Genomic DNA, 20,401 nt, shown 5'->3' with positions numbered 1-20,401 from the left:
CCCTGTATCCTGCTAGGAGTGATCCCTGAGTGAAGAAACAGGACCAAATAGTGAGTATGTCCCAACCTCCTCTGCCCCCACAAATTAATGAATTTTAAGGAGATATAGACCCTTAGGGGTATAAAATTCACATTGGATGACTGTGAAGTCAATGTTTCAGAGTGAAAGCTTGAAAAAGCATGAAATTCAAGAATAAGACTTGAATTAACTGTGCTGCATCTTAACAAAATAAGAGAAAAATAAAAGAATTCAAAAGTTCCTGTGATCAATACAAATAGACTCTTTATCAGGGGTTAGTTCTTTGCGGCAATAAAATTCCAGTGAATATCTGCAGTATCTGGCATGCTAAATTCTTTTACTTCAGACTTATCTGGTAAGAAAATTGGCAGCAAAATATTGAATTTTTCATATACTGAAATAAATATTATTTTCATGACAATTAGAATTGATGGTTAGGTGCCTGGCATTTTAGTATTTCTGAAAAAAAGTTCTATTTTTTTTTTACAGAGTGAAAAACTGATACAAGTTAAAAATGACAATAAAACACATGAATGTTTAGTTTATCTGGGAACAATAGAACTAACGAATCTAACTATTTAGAATAACTGAAGCTTTCAGTTTAAAAGCCAAACAAATTTTCTTTGGTGGCCATTATTGATGTGGGGTGCAAGAGATAATTAAAATTAGATGGAAACAGTCTGCTCCAGGGATTAGGGTTTGGTTACCAGTAACAACACCAATTTAGAAGGAGATGAAGGGGACTCAGAATTGGTATGGGAAGATGAGTATGACATATTTTTTTGTATGGTGGGAAAATTTGGACATAAGTGGGAAATTGAAAGCAGGGCTTCTGAGTGACCCATTCTAGATTCTGGACAAAGATGAATAGGTCATAAGTCATAAAGTTATGACCAGAACAGAGCAGAAGAGCCAGACCAATTGGTTGCTTGAGCAGGAATGGAAAGGGGTCCCAGAAACGATTGGTAAATGTCTATATGGAATCTAAAGCCAAATGTATTAATCAATGATTCCACCCAGCATTGCGTATGTTAGTAGCTATTGTGTATGTTAGATGAGAAAATTGTTCTCATAGAATCGATACATCCTGTATCTATCCTATGTAAGCTCTGTGTCAATTGTGTTCCTGACTCGACCCATTTTGGAGTTAGCCAGGTGGAGTCAGCATGCATAATTAAAGCTGGCTTTTCCTCTAATCCCTCAAATGTTGTGCTATTTCTTGGTTAGATATTTGTAACACCTTATGTGATGAATAATTTGGTTTAGAAGATGAGGAAGCCTGAGGTATGTTTTAGGATGATTTTTGAGAGAGAAAAAAAGGTTGAGTGTATAATGCATCATTATATCAAATATGCTAAACAACATTTCCTAATTATTTTGACTAAATTATTAGTGAAGGAATAAACAAGTCTATTCATTCCTTCAACAAAGGTTTTCTGAATACTGATCATGGCCGTGTGCTGGACACAAGTCTGGCAACAATGAATTGTAGACTTGTTTTGACAAATATTCCATGTCAATGAAGTTGCAAACTACAATTTCACCCATACCCTTGGTGGATCAGTTTTCAGTACAATAAAAAGAATGGGAAAGCATGTAACTATGATCATTACAGTTCAGTAAAAACACAGTTGAATAGATCTTTGTTGTTTGAATATGTAAGTAATATATATAACAGAAAAAGAAAATCTAAAATTCTATTCCAGACCAAGTTCAGAATTTATAATCACTTCTCTTTGTTTTCTTCTGGTCTCATCTCATTTTTCTTACTTTGTCATGATTACTTGGAAACTGAACTCCTGACAAATCAATCCAATTTTGTCTCATCAGGAAAACATGATGCTGTTATGAGAAATAATGAAGAGAGGGAATTATAAAGCTCAAAAGCCTTGCTTTCACTCTTGGAGGATCTTTATGCATGTATACCCAACTCATATTTGATTCCTCATTTGTAACTGAGAAGGAGTCTTAAAAAATCTGAAACTCCTAAAATTCTTTTTAAGCGATGGGGTGGTTAACACCCAGCTCTGCTCTGGGCTAACTCCTGACTCTGAACTCAGGGATCACTCCAGGAAGGTGAAATTAGTTCAACTGAAGATATAGGAAAATAAAAACTTTGACCTGTGCTTGTACTTTTAAAAAGTTACTTCCAGACAAAATTTAATATAACAGAAATTTAATTTCCTTGTATGTGACATTCATATCCTTTCTTTTCCACTTATCACTTATCACTTAATCCCCATTATTCATCGATTTATTCGAGCGGGTGCCAGTAACGTCTCCATTCATCCCGGTTGCGTGCTAGCGTAGCCCAATGGTATCTGTTCGTTCTAGGAACATGCAGAGCCTCAAACCGATCATTTAGGGTCTTGACGAAGAAGTCTGACCATCTTATAGGTGGGCGTCCACGTGATCTTTTGATGTCCCGTGGAATCCAATCAGTAATGGCTCTAGTCCAGCGGTTGTCTGTAAACCTCATTACGTGTCCAGCCCATCTGATTTTTGATGTCTTGGCAAATGAGACAGCGTCCCTGATTCTTGAGCGTTGACGAAGATCAGAACTCCAGATTCTATCTCTCATTTGAGTGAATCGTGATATTCCAAGCATAATTCTTTCGATTCCTCTTTGAGAGACCCGAATAGCGTTCTCATCCTGTTTTCATAGGGTCCAGGTCTCTGAGGCATATGTTAATGCAGGAAGAATAGTGGAATCAAAGAGATGTGCTCGTAGCTGGAGGTTCTTTGTCCTTTTAGTTATTTCTTCAATACTCTTGAAGGCATTCCAAGCCGCTCTCTTCCTCCTGCGCAACTCAGGTGCCAGGTCATTCATCATGTTGATTTCTCGACCTAGGTATATATAACTGTTGAATTCAGAGATGGTGGTTCCGTTGAGAGCGAATGGAGCATCAGGAACAAGGCTGTTTCTCATAAACATTGTCTTCGTAAGATTCAGCTGTAGTCCGACCTTTCCACATTCACGGTCAAAGTCGTTCAGCATTTGTGCCGCTTGGCTGATGTTTGGTGTTATTAGAACGATGTCATCAGCAAAGTGGAGGTGGTGTAGTTGCCGACCATCTATCTTCACTCCCATGCTTTCCCATTCCAGTCATCGCATGATGTTCTCGAGGGTGGCACTGAAGAGTTTTGGTGAAATGGTATCACCCTGCCGAACCCCTCTCTTGATATGGATGATTACTTCTTTGTAGAATGGTGAGATCTTGGTAGTGAATCCGCAATAGAGCTCACGAAGGATCCTGATGTATTGAGTTTGTACGCCCTGATTGGCTAGGGCTTCCATGACCGCTTCCGTCTCAACAGAATCAAAGGCCTTCTTTAAATCAATGAACGTTAGACAGAGCGGCATCTTGAACTCCTGAGATACCTCAATGAGCTTGGTTATTGTGTGGATATGGTCGATGGTACTGAATCCTTTTCGGAATCCAGCTTGTTCACATGGTTGTCCTTCACCTAGTGTTCTGCTAATCCTATTCAGGATGACTCGAGTGAATAGTTTGTAGATGACAGACAATATTAATTTTTATAATAGTGTATATCTTTTGTTTTGTAGATTTTTGGAGTGGGACCATACCTAGCAGTGCTCAGGGATTACTCCTGGCTGTGTATATGGGGCTATACTTGGTGGTGCTTTAAGAACCATATATGATACTGGGATTTGAACCAATTGCAAGCGTTTTAACTGTCATACTACTTCTCTGGTCCCTTTTGTAGACTTTTTTTAACCCTTATGAAAATAACATTCTTTTTAACCCTACATGTTCCTCTTTGTAGATAGAAACAGAGTACTATTTTCAAGTCAATTAAAATAAGTATTTTCTCCCTATAGTCATGTCACCAATTAGCAATATGGTTGTTTCTGTATATCTATTTTTTTTAATGTTCATCAAATGACCATTTATTTTATTTACTCTTAATGAAAAGTTAAGCATGCAAATTCATCACTGTTACAACAATGATAAACAAATGCAGAATCATTATATTCATTTACAATAAACTTAGTTATCTGGTACCCTCAAGCATCTGAGTGGCACTGAGCTCAGAAGTAAGAAAAATAAAAAATGGAAGTGTCTTTCTTTGGAAAAATTTTCTAAATCCATTTGTGTCATGAGCAAGGACAGATGAAGCAGTGACACAGTAATGAGTATTCTCTCAAAATTAAGGGCAAGGAAGACTCTGTAGGAGAGGGATTCTAGTAAAAAAAGTAGACTTTCCACCTACAATCTGAAAATCATAGGTGAAGTGAGAGGTGAGAAAGAAATAAAAAAGGAAAGAAGAGATATCAGAAACAAGAGTAATGATTAGATGACAGTATCAGCAATTTCATATATATGTTGTAAGATAGTATATATTATATATATTGTAATATTGTATGTATATACGTGTAGATATGTCTATTTGTATATAGACATGTATACAAACACATACACATATGTATGCACACATATACATACTCATATAATGTATGTATATATGTATATATACATATATGTGTATGTATATTATCTATCTATCTATTTATCTATCTTACATCTGGCAATACTCAGGGCTTATTCCTGGCTCTCTACTCAGTGATAATCACTCCTTGCTGGGTTTAGGGGACCATATAAGGAACCAGGAATTATATATGAGTCAGCTTCATGTAAGGTGAATACCCTATCTGCTATACTATCTCTCTGACCCTCATAATATAATTTTTTGAATATGTCCAAACTTTCTACAAATTTATATACTCAGAAAACTCAGTGTCATCTCTTTTTCTTTTGACCTATCTTTCATTCCACATATGTAGGTCACTTGATCACTTGACATCCCATTACTCATCGATTTGCTTGAGCAGGCACCAGTAACGTCTCCATCCGTCCCTGTCACATGCTAGTGTAGCCCAATGGCATCTGCTCGTTCTAGGAACACAAAGAGCCTCAAACCGATCGTTCAGGGTCTTGACGAAGAAGTCTGACCATCTCGTAGGTGGGTGGCCACGCGATCTTTTGATGTCCTGTGGAATCCAGCTGGTAATGGCTCTAGTCCAGTGGTTGTCTCCAAATCTCATTACATGTCTAGCCCATCTGATTTTCGATGATTGGCAAACAAGATAGCATCCCTGAATCTGGATTGTCGACAGAGTTCGGAACTCCAGATTCTTTCTCTCATTTGAGTGAAAGTAAATACATATGTAGGTATCAGTGTTATTTTTGTTGTTGCTATTCTCATTTTAATTTTTAATGTTAACTTTTGGTATATCCCATGTATCTTTCTTTCAAAAAAGGACATGAATGTATATTTTTGTTTTGATCACTGCTTGTATATAAGTATGTCTGGGAGATTAAGTCAAATGAGAAGACAGGAAGATTTCTCATTTTCTTGTTTCTTTCTTTTCTGCGTGTGGGGTTAAATCAGGGCCTCATCTATGCAAGGAATGAACTTTCCCACTGAGCCAATATTCCTCAGCTCTGTTTCTTCTGGTTGTATAGTCCTATATTATGTGTACATTTGGAACTCAGCCACTTTTAGATGTATGAATGCACCATATTAATGAAATTCTGTTAGACAATTAGTAATTCTCTCAGTATTTGTATTAATTATGTTCTAGGGCTTGCATAATCAATTGCCAAAAATAGGTGGCTTAACACAACAAGAATTTATTTTCCCACAGTTCTAAAGTTCAGAAGTCTAAATCGAGGTGTTGTTATGGTTGGATTCACTCCAAAAAGCCTCAAGGAAGAATCTTTTCTGTCTCTTTAGGTTTTGGTAGCTAAAGGAGTCCTGAGTTTTAGCTACCTAACTCCTTTCCACCTCTATCTTTACATGGCCTTCTCTGTGTCTTCTCTTCTCTTTCATATAAGGACACTTGTTAGATTTGGATCCCCCCAGATGATCCAGAGAAATTTCACCTTGAGATTCTTAATTAAAAGATCTTTTATGAATAAAAAAAGCCACATCTTATGTGTCAGAGATTAGGACTTGGACATACCTTTTTTTTTTTCCCACAGGAAAAGCACTGTTCAACTTGCTACATGGGCTTACAAGAGCAGCTAAAGGAATAAATTATTTTAAGTATTAATTTTTATAAATAGGGATTCTAGATTAATGGATAAATAGTATGCGATTTTTCAAAATTCTTCTCTATAGAAGTTTAATTTTATACTTTACATTGTAAGTTTCATATAAGTATCTTTTGGGGTGGGGTATTATACCCAGTAGCATTCCCCAGATAGAGCTGGCTGGGCTGGGAAAGGGGAGGGTTGCTGGGCGGAGGGGGGCAAACATGCGGTTCCAGGGATCAAACTCTGGGTTCCTGCATGCAAAGTATGCACTCTAGGCCTTTGGACAATCCCCCTACCATGTCACCGTCACTGTCCTCCTGTCTTTCATCTATTTGCTCTAGCAGGCCCAGTAACATTGTGAAACTTATTACTGTGTTTGGCATATCGAATACTTCACGGGTAGCTTGTGGGGCACACTGTAAGATACTCTTGGTAGCTTGCCGGGCTCTCCAAGAGGGGCATAGAAATTGAACTTGGATCGGCTTTATTGGCCTTGTGCAAGGCAAACGCCCTACCTGCTATGCTGTTGCTCCAGCCCCTAGTCTATACTTCATTATATTTATTACTGATGAAAGTGGGACATTCATTCAACAGAACTTTGATGTCTTCAAAGTACTTGATACTGAAATTTTTTTTTTTTTTTTGCTTTTTGGGTACACCCAGGATGCTCAGGGGTTACTCCTGGCTCTGCACTCAGGAATTACTCCTGGCGGTGCTTGGGGGACCCTATGGGATGCTGGGAATCAAACCTGGGTTGGCAGCGTACAAGGCAAACGCCCTACTCTCTGTGCGATTGCTCCAGCCCCAACACTGAACTTTATTATCAATAGTTTATTATTAATAAATAATAAAGAATGGCAAAGTCCAGCCGGAAGGGCATTTGCCTTGCAGCCGGCAGACCTGGGTTTGATCCCCTGCACCCCATAGGGTGTCCGCTGCCCGCCCACTCCCCCACCCCCACCCCCAGCACCTCCAGGAGTAATTCCTGAGTGCAGAGTCAGGAGTAACCCCTGAGCATCACCGGTGTGACCCACAAAGGAAAAAAAAATAAAGAAAAAAAGAATGACAAGGCAGATAGCTAAAGGTCACTGGTCCAGAAAGAAGGACTACTTTAGAGGACAGTCCTCTATGAATAAATAAATTTTTATTTATATCAAGTTTTTGAGCGTTCCATTGCATTTTCTTGCTGAGTAATACTCTCTATTTGAATATATCCCTATTTTGTCCAGAGATTTTGAGAGAGCCTGGAGACACTCAAAAACGGTGTTTTTGTATGACTGAATTTCAGCCCTTTTGTTCTATTTATCAAAACTTTATTGTTTCTAGAGGCTAAATAGTTCAGCGACAAGGACACAAACCTATGAAAATCTTTAGCTCTTTCCCCAAATTACAGTTTCGCCGAATAAGAAAAGGAAAGTTGTTTTTCCAATTTGATGGAAACCACATGATTTTACAGTCAACTGAAGTAATTTCTAGAATGTCAACTTTTGGGTATTGAAGTATTTAGGTGCCAGTAAACAAATCTAGAGCCCTCCTGAAAAAAGTCTCCACGTCGTTTTCAAAGTCTTGCTGCAGGTATCAGGCCTTACAAATCAGGGCGGCTGGACGGATGGTCAGGGCGTGCCTAGCTCTGCTGCGGGACTGCGCTGCCTCGGCACCGGTTGGAGAGTTCCTTAGAGCCGGAGGGGGCCGCCTGGGGGATCCCCTTCGGACCTCGAGCCGGTGAGGCCGGCCCAGGGCACCGCCGACTTCCAACAGCGCCCAGACCAAACGCTGCTCGGCGCCGGAGTCCCCCCGGCGGGAGAGGGGCCCCAGGCCCTGCGACCCTGCCGAGCCGTACGGAACCTGGTTCTGCGCTTCTCGCTGCGCAACAGGCCAGCAGAAGCGAGACGGGCCGCACAGGGGCTGGGGGCTGGGGCCTGGGGTCCGGGCCGGCGCGTTCTGCCGCCCCAAGCCCACCCGAACCTCGGCGACGCGGCCCAAGAGGCGCAACTACATCTCCCCGGATGCTCACGGCCCAAGCGCCGGGGGTCGTCTCGCCGCCCGACCCGCGCGTCCGGCCCGTCGCGGTGCACGCCGGGAGTCGCGGGGCGCGCGTCTTTGTGGCGCCCCGGCCCTGCGCTGGGCGCGCCCCCGCGGGCGGCCGGTGCGCGCGCGTCCTTCCACCGGGCGCGCCGGCCGCCGCTGCGCCGCGCCCCGCCCCTCGCGCGCCCGCCCCGCCCCGCCCCTCGCGCGCTCGCCCCGCCCCCCGCGCGCCCGCCCCGCCCCGCCCCGCTCCGCCCCGCGCGCGCCCGCCCCTCCTTCCTGGGGCCGCGGCCGAGGCGGCGCCGGGCGCGGGGCGGCGAGGGGCCCGCGACTCGCGCCCGCTCCCCGTGCGCGCGGTGCCTGCAGCCGGCCGGCGGCCCGGCGTCGCGCGGCGGGATGTTCTCCCGGAAGAGCCACGGCGACGTGAGGAAGTCCACCCAGAAGGTGCTGGACCCCAAGAAGGACGTGCTGACGCGCCTGAAGCACCTGCGGGCGCTGCTGGGTGAGGCGCACGGCGGGTCGGGGCGGGCGGGGGTGTCGGGCCCGCGGGGCCGCATTGTCCGGGGCGCGGGGAGCCCCCGGCCGGCCGGGCGGGGCGCACGCGGCGCCCCCCTGGCCCCGCGCCCACGGCCCCGCGCCCACGATCCCGCGCGTACGCGCCGCCCGCCCGCTGTCACTCCGGGCGCGGCTCCGCGCCGCGCTGGGGGTCCCCGCGCCGAGCCCCCGGCCCCGGTGGTCCCGCGTCGGCACCGCCCCCCGCACTTTGCATCCTCATTTATTTATTTATTTTACTTGGAGTCGCGATTCCCGGAGAGACGGAGACTCCGAGCAGTCTCGGGACGCGTGGAACCGAACTGACACCCCCTTTCCTTGGCTCTCAGTTTTTCCTGGGTCCGCTTCCTCCGGTTCCGTCCGTGGCCGCGGCGGGACGGGGCTCCCCGAGGCTGCGTGGACGCGGGGCGTTTGTCCCGGGAGGGCAGAGGGTCGCTGGCCTGCGTGCGTGTCGGTGGGGTGCGCTTCTCGACGGCGTGGTCCCGGGGAGCTGCAGATGACCTCGCGGGTGTCCACGGGGCCTCCTGTCACCTGCGGGGTGCAGTCTGTAGTTGCTTTGCTAGGCTCTATTTTGCTTTCCGTTTTCTTCCTTTCCTCCACCTCTGCCTTAACTTATGTTTAGGATCAAAACACCTTTGCTGTTTTATAGACAGACCCGCCTTTGTGCATTTGGGGTTTAGCAAAGGATCACGTTTCTCTCAGAGGTCTCTTTCCTTTTGTTGCTTGGGGTTGGGTGGGAGACTTGGAGGTCACTCCTAGGGGCGCTTTCGTTGGCGTGGACAGGGGTTACTTCCTGGGTGCCTAGGGGACCATGTGCGGCCGGGGATCCAGCCTGGGCCTCCCCAGATGCAAGACTAGCTGTGTTCTGGCCTTTCAAGCTCACCCCACCTCCACTCCCCTTTCCCCCCTTTCCTTGAAAGGATCAAAAATCTTCTGATTTAGGTTACCTAGTCTTTGTGTGTCTGTCACTTGAAGAAATACGGCATAACAGTTCATTTTGCTTGTGAGACTTTTAGATTAAGTTCTTGTTCATGAGATTAAAAGTTGCTAATTATTGCTATTTATATTCTGTGAAGTTATCTCTCAGGAAAACAACTGACAGCAACACTCTTGGTTTTGTCTAGTGGGTTATTTATAATCTCAGATTCCTTGAGATTACACTGCCTTCAATTTGGAGTGAAATGTAAATTAGTTACTGTTGAGCAGGATTTCTTTCCAGGGCTTTTGAAAGTGAAATGTGGTGTTCTTGGTAACCTGAACTTTCTACTTCCTGTAGTAAAATCCTATTAATACACAGGTGGCATTGTGTGGATTTCTTAGTAGTGACTGATTAACACTTACTGCAGGAACATTTTCGATAAAAAAGAATGAGCAGTTTTCAAAAGTATTTGATACTTGGGATCTTTTTCTGTGGCGGAGAATTTGAGCTTTTGTTCTGTCCAAGGCTGCAGGCTTAAGTTGGCTACAATTTGTAAAGTTAGAATCAATTAAACCTAGATCAGTTTTTCTTAGAGATACAACTATATTGTTTCCATTCTAAGAAAGTAGCTAGTTGTCAAGACTGTAATTGTGGTTTCACTTTAATGTGTATGTCTTATTTTGAGGAACTTTCTTTTATCATTTTATTGAGCTTATTATGACCTCAGTTTTTGTTCATCTCAATTTCTCTTTAATTTCCTTGAGTTTTTAACCTTCATTTTTGTTGATGCATTTGTTGAATGCCTCAGTTTACTTTATCACTATAATTTCCTATCCCTAGGGTAACCTACTGTCATAAATGTTTTTGAGGTGTAGTTCTAATCATTTGCTAATATAACCTTTCACTTCAGCTACGGGTGAAAGACTAACAAAAAAATGGAACATTAATGCAATAGGCCTACCTCATCACTTCATTTGTTTGCTACTTAAAAAAGAAGTCTGCTTAGGAAAATAAGTTCTCTTGAATTGAAAGATAGGAATTAGCCAAGATCAACAAAACAATTTGGAGGACATGAAGAGGTTATTATTGTATTTTTGTAGATATAAAGTAATATTACTTATAATTTTCACATGTTTCATGGGCTGGAGCGATAGCACAGCGGGTAGGGCGTCTGCCTTGCACGCAGCCAACATGGCCGACCCGAGTTCGATTCCTCCGCCCCTCTTGGAGAGCCCGGCAAGCTACTGAGAGTATTCGATATGCCAGACACAGTAACAACAAAGTCTCCAATGGAGACGTTACTGGGCCCGCTCGAGCAAATCGATACAAATATGGTTTGGGTTTTTTCTTTTTCTTTGCATCTAGTGATGATTTGATTCCACTGATCTGGATTTGCTGTTTTGTATTATTACTTTGAACTAGGTACTTTGTCTCTGAACCTTTTGAAGCCACCTTTGTAAAAGAAGGTATGGTAATGTTTACTTTGTAAAGGCTATTGTGATTAGGATGTATGACCTGCTTTAGTTTAGATTAAGTATTTAACAGTTTCCTTTCCTATTACTAATCTCCCATTATTAATAGGACAGAATATTTGTTTTGATACCTAGTCTCTTCCTTTTTTATTTTGATGAGTGTGATGAAGTTGCTTTCTCTCTTTAAAAATTAGTATTTAAGGCAACTAGCTGAGAAGCACAATTGTAGCACTGTAGCACTGTAGACTGTCTTCCTATTGTTCATCGATTTGCTCGAGTGGGCACCAGTAACCTCTTCATTTTGAGACTTGTTACTGTTTTTGGCATATCAGATATGCCACAGGGAGCTCTGCCATGGGGGTGGGATACTCTTGGTAGATTGCCAGGCTCTCTGAGAGGGACAGAGGATTCGAACCCGGGTCGGCCGTGTGCAAGGCAAACGCCCTACCCACTTTGCTATCGCTCCAGCCTGCTGTGAAAAAAAAAATCAAGTATTTCTTAGCATTGAATGTGCTAATTGCAACTGGAACTTCCTTAGCTAATTTGATGTACGTATTGTAGATTGGTCTATATTAGTTTTGTTTTGTGGTGGGGAAACTGAGGCACAGGCAGACCATACAAAGTGACCTATAGGTAGCATCTAATTGGAGGGAAAAAACAGAGCTGTTAGTTTTCCTCACTGTCAGTTCTCCTTTTATTATGGGTATAATCATTGGGAAAGTAAATGACTAAACAAAATGCAATAGAAGCAAATAATATATTGCATATTGCTATAAGTTCTGACACATATTCCTTGTCTATAAATTCCAAATTGGGTATAGAAATGACCTTGGTTTAACAAGAAAAATAGGTATTTAATAATAGTAAACATTTAGAGTATATTATAATTATATCTTGGCTAATGAGGGAGTCTGTTATAGGGGTTAAAGGGCCAAAAAGTCATTAAAAATTACGGAAAGATAGGAGCATCTGCAGCCTTTGCCTGAGTATAGGGAGGCGAAGGAAAGAAATTGTTCGGGGGAGAGGTGAGGAGAAATGGATGGCAGCAGCAGGAGGCAGAGGTGGGGGGGACGGGTTCAGGTGTCTTGATGGTGTGAAAGGATGATAAGCTAAATATCCATACCACAGACTCAGAAACACTGACAACCATACTTTTAACAGCCAGACGTGAGAGAGGTGCCTGCCAGGGTGGCATGCTGGCCAGGTGTGTAGAGAGGGTCCCTGGCAGCGTTGGTAGAAGGAAGTTCTCACTGGTGGCAGGATCAGTGTTGGAATGTTGTATGTCCAAACCCAACTATGAATAACTTTTAACATCATAAATTATGGTACAAAGGAAAAAAAATAGAAGTATCTGAAGGACGTTGTATTTATACCAGGTCTTGAAAAATGGTTAAAATAGTTCTTTCCAATAGAAATATACTGTGTAAACAAACCTGGGGCCTCATATATGCAAAGCACGTGCTCTCCTGCTGAGCTGTATCCCTGGCCCTATTGTGTAATTTTGAATTTTTTTTTTTTTTGGTTTTTGGGTCACACCCGGCGATGCTCGGGGGTTACTCCTGGCTTATGCACTCAGGAATTACTCCTGGCAGTGCTCAGGGGACCATATGAGATGCTGGGAATTGAACCCAGGTCATTCGCGCACAAGGCAAACGCCCTACCTGCCATGTTATCGCTCCAGCCCCTAATTTTGAATTTTTGAAAAGCCACATAAAAATGTAAAAGAGGGCTGAAGAGATCATATAGTAGGCAAGATGCTTGCATGCTGCAAGCCTGTGTTCAGTTCTGATACTGCATGTGGTCCCCCCATCACCTTCAGCAGTGATCCCGGCCTGAATGCAGAGCCAGGAGCAAGCCCTGAGCACTGCTGGATTTGGTCCAAACCTCATCTCCTACTGCCCCTAAAAATAAAAAAGACAGATTAAATTAATTTTAGTAATATATTTAACCTAACCAACCCCATACATCTAATATGTATAATATCATCTAGTAATATGAAGTATTAAGGTTTTTTAATTTTTTTCTTTTGATTTTGGACTATATCATGTGTACTTAAGGATCACTGCTGCTTTGTGCTCAGGGATCACTTTTGATGGGCTTTGTGGAACCTTGTGGGTGACAGGGATTGCCTCCAGTTTGGCCACATGCAAAGAAAGTGCTTTTCCCGCTATACCATCTCTCTGTTCTCTGTGTTTTAGATTGTTTAAATGAGGTATTTGAAATCCAGCTGTACACTTACAGCATATTTCAGTTTAGATTAGTCTGATTTCAAGTGCTCAGTCCCTTCATAGCTAGTGGCTACACATTGAGCATTCAGGGCTCGACTATGGAGAAGTAGAGAGGAAGGCAGTATGACTGAGAGAAAATGGAAGTGGAATGGATGGAGCCATGATGTAGGAGAGTGAGGAGCACCAGATTAATGTTTCCTCTGGTTCAGGTGGGAAAACAGTGAGGGCGTTATTAGGCACTGAGAATGAGGTGCTAAAAATCTTGCCTCGGGAATAACCAGTGTAGGTCAGAAGTAGGACAATGACAGGGTTGGAGAGAGTGAGGTGTGTGTGTGTGTTTTATGGGGACTGGTGGGGGAAGGTATGTATGAATTGGGGGAAGGTAGGAGTTGTGCTATAACTGGCAGAAGTTGAGGCAAGTTGCCAGCCAGGTCAGAAAGAATTTTGGTTGTCTGGGTTAGCTTACTTGGGGAATTCTTTGCAGGATACATTTTAAGATTTGGATTTACATTTCTGCTAGCAGGACCTTGAAAACTGGTTTGGGGGTGATGGGAGGCAAAGGCACTGAATTGAGGAAGACCAATGAGGAGACTGGATCAGTGAGAGAGCAGTCAAACGATGAGGTTGGAATTGCCGTGGGAGGGATTATCCAGCAGTGGTATAGCTGGGAACTAGTGATTCTATAAGTTGAAGTAATGATAATAAGTTTTGTAGAATCTGGGGAGCAGTGATTAATCTGATGAAGAGGTTTGAGATCAAAGGTCACAATCAAGTCAAGTGACTCATGATGTCCACTAAATCTGTGGAACCTGAGAGAAGAGTGCAGCCTCTCACAGTTGCCCTACTTACTGATAGAGCAGAATATAATGTTTTGGTTTAGGTTTTGGGCCTCTGTTGTTTTAGTTAGGTGAAGGGTTTTTTTTTTAAACGGTTTTTATTGTTTCATGTGATACTTTTATTTGTTACTAGTATTCTATGTTTTGTTTTTTTCCATTAATACTAATTTGGGACATTTATTTCAGACCAAGTGCCATCACTTATCTTTGTTGGTTGAATCATCCCCCTCTCTCTTTCTCTCTTTTTTGTCTCACGTGACTGCTGATATAAACATCCCGGGATAGTAGTTTTTTTTTAAGAAATATTTTTTATGATCTCTTTAGAGCAGAATAAACTAAAGCTCAGACTGTGGGTGGGATGTGATTCTGACTTCGTCTGAGCTTCTGTCAATGTCACTCCCACTGGCATCACCAGCAGCAAGGGTCGCGAGCGCTCTTTCCTCTCTAGTGTGACTAGCAATAAACACACTTTTATAATTTAATACTTGGTTATAGGTATTTTGCGGAATGGGAGTGTCATGGACAGAGCCAGATGAGTTGAGAGAAGATCGGGGGAATAGCAGGGGAAGATGAGTTTATTGTTATGCATACTGAATTTAAGGAAAAAGGCAAGTAAAAATATCCTGGGGGTTTTATTGGACATGGAGTCCGGCGTTTAAAGAGAGATTGGAATGCTGTGAGATTTGTTTTTTTATTATCATTATGATATCACCAGCTCTTCCTACAACCTGTGTTGAAGGTAGTGTTCATTTGTCCCCAAACTACACAGGAGGAAACTGAGGTTCAGAGAGGTTAACTACTTGTTTACTAGATTCAACTGATAAGGGGCAAAGCTGTGATTCATTAAAAAGCCTTCACTGTATCTAGCTTCTGCAAGCTGCTTGACTCAAAAATGTATTTACATATTAGAAAATATGTTTACCCACCAGAATTAATGTTAACATATAAACAAAAGCTCAACATTTTGTATATGTTTTCTAAGAATGTCGCTTTGACTTTTGCTGTTAACTTCCTGGTCTGTTTTACCATAGTCTTCCAGAGAGACTTGAAGCTGTACATGGCTTGGACATGGCTGAAGATGACGAGATTCCTGAGTTTTTGTGTTCATTGACCTTTCCAAGCCCTTGGCAGGCCAAGTGGGTTGTAAGATATTTGCATGGACTTTAAGTGCCACATGGATAAACTATATACAATCAGTAGAAGCTAAGAGGCATAATTTTGGGCTCTTTAGGAATTCTTGGTTTGATATTTTTCAGTTGATCTTGTTTGGGCTGGAGCGATAGCACAGTGGGTAGGGCATTTGCCTTGCACGCAGCCAACATGGCCGACCCGAGTTCGATTCCTCCGCCCCTCTCGGAGAGCCCGGCAAGCTACCGAGAGTATCTCGCCCACACGGCAGAGCCTGGCAAGCTCCCCGTGACATATTCGATATGCCAAACACAGTAACAACAAAGTCTCCAATGGAGACGTTACTGGGCCCGCTCGAGCAAATCGATGATCAACGGGAGGGCCTTTACCTTTACCTTTACCTTGTTTGAAGTGAAGTAATTTTACCATTAGGTTCCTATTGCTAAATGTCCATCACTTACTAACCTTTTATGTCCATAAACTCTGGAATATTAAATGAGCTTGGTTACATAAGTAAGTAAGTAAGTAAGTAAGTAAAGGCCCTCCCGTTGATCGTCGATTTGCTCGAGCGGGCCCAGTAACGTCTCCATTGGAGACTTTGTTGTTACTGTGTCTGGCATATCAAATACTCTCAGTAGCTTGCCGGGCTCTCCGAGAGGGGCAGAGGAATCGAACTCGGGTCGGCCATGTTGGCCACTTGTAAGGCGAACGCCCTACCCGCTGTGCTATCGCTCCAGCCCAATACAAAAAGTATAGAAAGAAAATTCACAGTATTTTAGAACAAGCTATTAATCCATTCTAACTTAACCAGTTTAGATGCCCTTTCTTGACACTTTGGCCAATTCACAGACTGGGGGAAAGCAATTCTGCACTTTGAGATGAGCTTCACCCTAGTAAAGCTCTGACCGAACTAGTGACAGCATGCATAACATTGAGTTCCTTTATACATTAGGCTGTTTACCTGTAGTCAGTAAACCAAGTTTTATCTAAATTTCCCAACGAGGGGTACCTTTTAGATCAAGATTAAATACATTTATTCAATCACCTCTGTAGAATTAGAATCTGATTCTTACAAAAAAGCAAGTTGCAGAAACATGGTTTTCTCTCCACCTTCATTTTAAAACTTTTCAAGATAGCTTAACAAAACTGGCTTGTTCTTTTGCATAAGCACAGTAAGATTAGAGAACTCTCCATTTGGGATACCCCATTATTTACTGAGAAGTCCTGGGGATTGGCTAAAGACAGGAGACACACCAATAGTGGCATTAATCTTATCTGGCACGTCAGAGCTACCCAGGCCTGGCCAGAAGATGTCCCAAGATGAACTGGATTGATGGCCTCAAGCTTGAGGCCATCAATCCAGTTCATCTTGGTTACATAATATAACATAAATATACTATTCTTGCTTCTGGACTCAAGGCATCATCTTGAATACCTGATGTGATAAAGGTAAATCTAGGATAGAGTCTGGTAGAGGGGTTGGGGAGAGATCAGTTGCATGTTTGGCACATGCAAGACCACAAGTTCAGCCTCTGTCCAGGCTCCACCCCCTCCCCATAGCCTGCTGGGTGTGGTTCTGGTGCCCCCGCCACTGACCCACTGAGCAGTCAGGCCCCCATAATTGCGCCCCGCCCCCCTCCCCAGCACATCTGATAGTACTCAGATGTTTTGTTTGAAATTACTGAAAAAAGCGGGTTGGCTTCTATAAGTTTTTGTTTGCTTGTTTTTTGGGGGCCACACCTGGCAGTACTCAGGGCTTACCCCTGGCTCTGCACTCGTGGATGAATCCTGGCAGGCTCTGGACCATATGTGTGCAGGGGACCAAACTAGGGTTAGTTGTGTGCAAGGCGAGCAGTTACCTGCTTGCCAGGCAAGTGCCTTACATGTTGTACTGTCTTGTGGGCCACTGGCTTCTACTATTAATCTGGGAAAAGAAAGAACTGATAGGTGCAGAATATTTGATACAGTCTTTTATAATTTTAATTTTATAAGTTTTATTGGCAGGTGGGGATAAATACTTGTATTCGATGTTTAGTCTAGTGATCTTTGGTCTTCAAACCGAGTGTCATAAAACTATCAGGTATTATTTATTTTTTTAAAAAGTTGATTTCCAAGGATCCAGAAAGATAACTCAATAGGCTGAGTACATGCTTTGCTTGCCAGAGGCCAAAGTTCAATCCCTGCTTGGCACCACATGGTCCCTTGAGCACCGCCAGGAACTATCCCCTCAGCACTGCTGGGTGTGGCCCAAAAATGGAGGGAAAAAAAAAGCTTGACTTTTAAAAGCTTGACTTTTAAAATAGCAAATTGATTTAATTTTTTATTTTAAAACCTTTATTTAAAAGGGGCTATGCTGTTGTAATTATAAAGTTAAGAATAATATAAATGTGGTAAACGACCATTTTGTTGTTGATTTTGAAACTTTTTATTTTTAATCTTTTACTTTTTTTTTATAATATAGGAGAACTGCTATTTATTCAGCCATTGATTAAGCTGATTGAACTGAGCATGAACTCCACATTACTTTTTTTTAATTTTTTTTTTTTTATTAGTGTGACACCATGAGGTACAGTTGTAGACTTACAAAATTTGTGCTTGGGTTTCAATTATACAATGATCAAATACCCATCTCTCCACCAGTGCCTATTTCCCACCACCACAGATCCCAATATCCCTCCCACCCCCCATCTCCCCCATCCTCCCATTTCACCCTGCCTCTGTGGCTGGACATTCCCCTCTGTTCTCCCTCTCCTTTTGGGTGTTGTGGTTTGCAAAAGAGGCATTGAGTGGCAATCATGTTTGGTCTATAGTCTACTTTCAGCATGCTTCTCCCATCCTGGGAGGATCCTCCCAACACCCTTTATTTGGTGCTCCTCTAAAATTTTTTAATTTTATAAGTTAGTTCACAATGTTTGATTACATTCAATATTCAAACACCAATCCCACCACCATTACACCTTCCCACCACCAAATTCAGGATGTTTCCATCTCAAACCCCAATCCCTGTCCCAAAACACAACCGAAATAATATATTTCATATTGTCTGTTATGAAGAACTGCTGCTTACATGGTTACAAAAATGTGTTCATATAGGAAACAGTGTGAAGATTGTTCTATTTTGACAGGCGCCATTAAGACATTCTATAGGATATCACTAACATGTTTATTTAAAGTTTGGATGATGTGAGCTTTGGTATATATCTGAAAATATGTATATATGCATATATATATATTTCCCTCTATGATTTGTTACCTACTGTCTGAACCCCATCAAATGTGGTGTGGTAATTATGGAGAATGGGTAGGGAGTGTTTTATGATGTGTTGTGTGACTGCAAAAGTGGCTGCGTGGTCCAGGAATATGTTTACTCATATGTAGGCTCAGCCCGAACGTGTGGGGAATGGCCTTGAGTTTGGCGGTGGTTGGGTTGTGGAGATTTTTAGCTTCTGGAGCTGGGTCCCCTGGGGCAGGGAGGGCTCTCACCCGCCCCCCCTTCGGAGCGCCTACTGTGAAACAGCCTGGCACAGAGTCCGGTGGCATGGTTGTGGGGCCTCATGTTATATTCCCTTTTGGGAGAAGCAGCCGTGTGATCTGAACTGTGGCCAATGAGATTATCTCGGCAGGAGGTGGCTTATGGGGGTGACCCCTGGGTCACTGGAGACTGGGGGAAAAGGCAGAAGATCTCTGCTCCTGGGTCCCGTTGAGCCCAGAGTCCAAGGTCACAAAGTTCCTCATTACCTGGGTTCCGTAGGACTTCACTCATGCGTAAAGGTTGGCCTGAGCTCGTGGGGAGCGGCCTTGAGCACAGCCGCAGTTGGGTTGTGGAGGTTTTTGGCTGCCGGAGCTGGGTCCCTTGGGGCGGAGAGGGCTCTCACCTGCCCCCCTCTGGGGCGCCTCGGTGAAGACGACCTGGTGCAGGATCAGGACATTCTCTGGTACTGTCTTTTGGGAGTTATAGTTTATAGTCCCTGGGTCTTGGCTGTTGATGAGATTACATGGCGTGTGTGTGGGGGGGTGCAGTTTGTGGGTATGATTGCCAAGCTACTGGACAACTGGGGACTTGGGGGGAGGAGGCCCAGTCCCAATCCAAGTGGGCCTGGAGCTCTTAGTCATGGGTTCCCGCCTACCTCTCTCTGCACTACAGGCCCGAGCTGCATCTTTTGATCTCATTTGAGATTATGGGTCTTTGAAATAAGGCCAATAAATGAGCTTATATAGCTGAGCCGGAGGTGGTTTGTGGGTGTGTCTCCCACATACCTAACTTTTGGCCATTTAATTTCTTGGTAAACTTGGTCTCAAGTTGTTGGGTCTGGCCAAAGGCACAGCAGCAATTTTGGGGTATCTGGAAGTCTGAAGGCACCATCAGGCTGCTGATGCATTTGCCCCGCAGGTACAGGTTGACCTGCTGGCAGCACTATCCCCCCCGATTGAAAAACTTTTTATTAAATTTTCTTTTCTGGATCACACTTCTCAGTGCTCAGGGGCTATTCTCTATATTTTGGGGGATCTTGTGGACGACCTGGAATCTAACCTGAGCTTCCCAAGTGCACAGCATGCTTTGTATGCACTCAACTTGTTTAGCTGTCTTTCTGGCCCTGTGTTGAAATTCTTTGTAAAGATCTAATTTCACATACTTATACTTTTTTTTTTTAACTTTTGAAGTGTTTTATTTCATTTCTTTTTCTTTTTTCTTTTTTTAAATTGAATCACTATGGTGAGATAGTTATAAGTTCATGGTTTGGTCTCAGTCATACAGTGAACACTCATCCTTCCACCAGTGTACATTTCCGACCACCAATGTCCCTAGTTTCCCTCCTGCCACTCTCCCCCAGCCTGTCTCTATGGCAGGAACTAATCCCCCCGCCCCCCCCCCCCCCACACTCCTTTTGGGCATTATGGTTTGCAGTACAGATACAGGGAGGTTAGGTTATTGTGTTTGTTTCTTTGCCTACTTTCACCGGACTCCATGCCAGGCTGCTTTCAGTCGGGGTGCCCTAGAGGGGCGTGGGTAAGGACCCTCCCTTCCCCAAGGGACCCAGCCCTAGCAGCCGACCTTCACTACCCAACCACCACCACTCTCCAGGCCGCTTTCCACATGCTCAGGCCAAGCCTCACGCATGAATGAACATATTCCTGGATACATCATAAGACACTCCCTGTA

The 20,401-nt window shown here is 43.5% G+C and overlaps 1 protein-coding gene across 1 annotated transcript in view; it reads left to right on the top strand.

Moving 5' to 3' along the window:
* Positions 1–8,464: 8,464 nt before the first annotated feature.
* Positions 8,465–20,401, top strand: part of RALGAPA2 (Ral GTPase activating protein catalytic subunit alpha 2) — a 380,552-nt gene continuing 368,615 nt past the window's right edge. The window contains exon 1 of the mRNA XM_056121724.1: positions 8,465–8,607. Coding sequence (XP_055977699.1) covers positions 8,502–8,607 — 106 coding nt within the window. The 5' untranslated portion in view covers positions 8,465–8,501. The remainder of the gene's footprint in view (positions 8,608–20,401) is intronic.

This window comes from Sorex fumeus, unplaced genomic scaffold, assembly GCF_029834395.1.
Source record: "Sorex fumeus unplaced genomic scaffold, SorFum_2.1 ptg000044l, whole genome shotgun sequence".
Lineage (NCBI taxonomy): Eukaryota > Metazoa > Chordata > Mammalia > Eulipotyphla > Soricidae > Sorex > Sorex fumeus.
The sequence above is the reverse complement of the archived record's forward strand: the minus strand, read 5'-3'. Positions and strand labels throughout refer to the sequence as shown.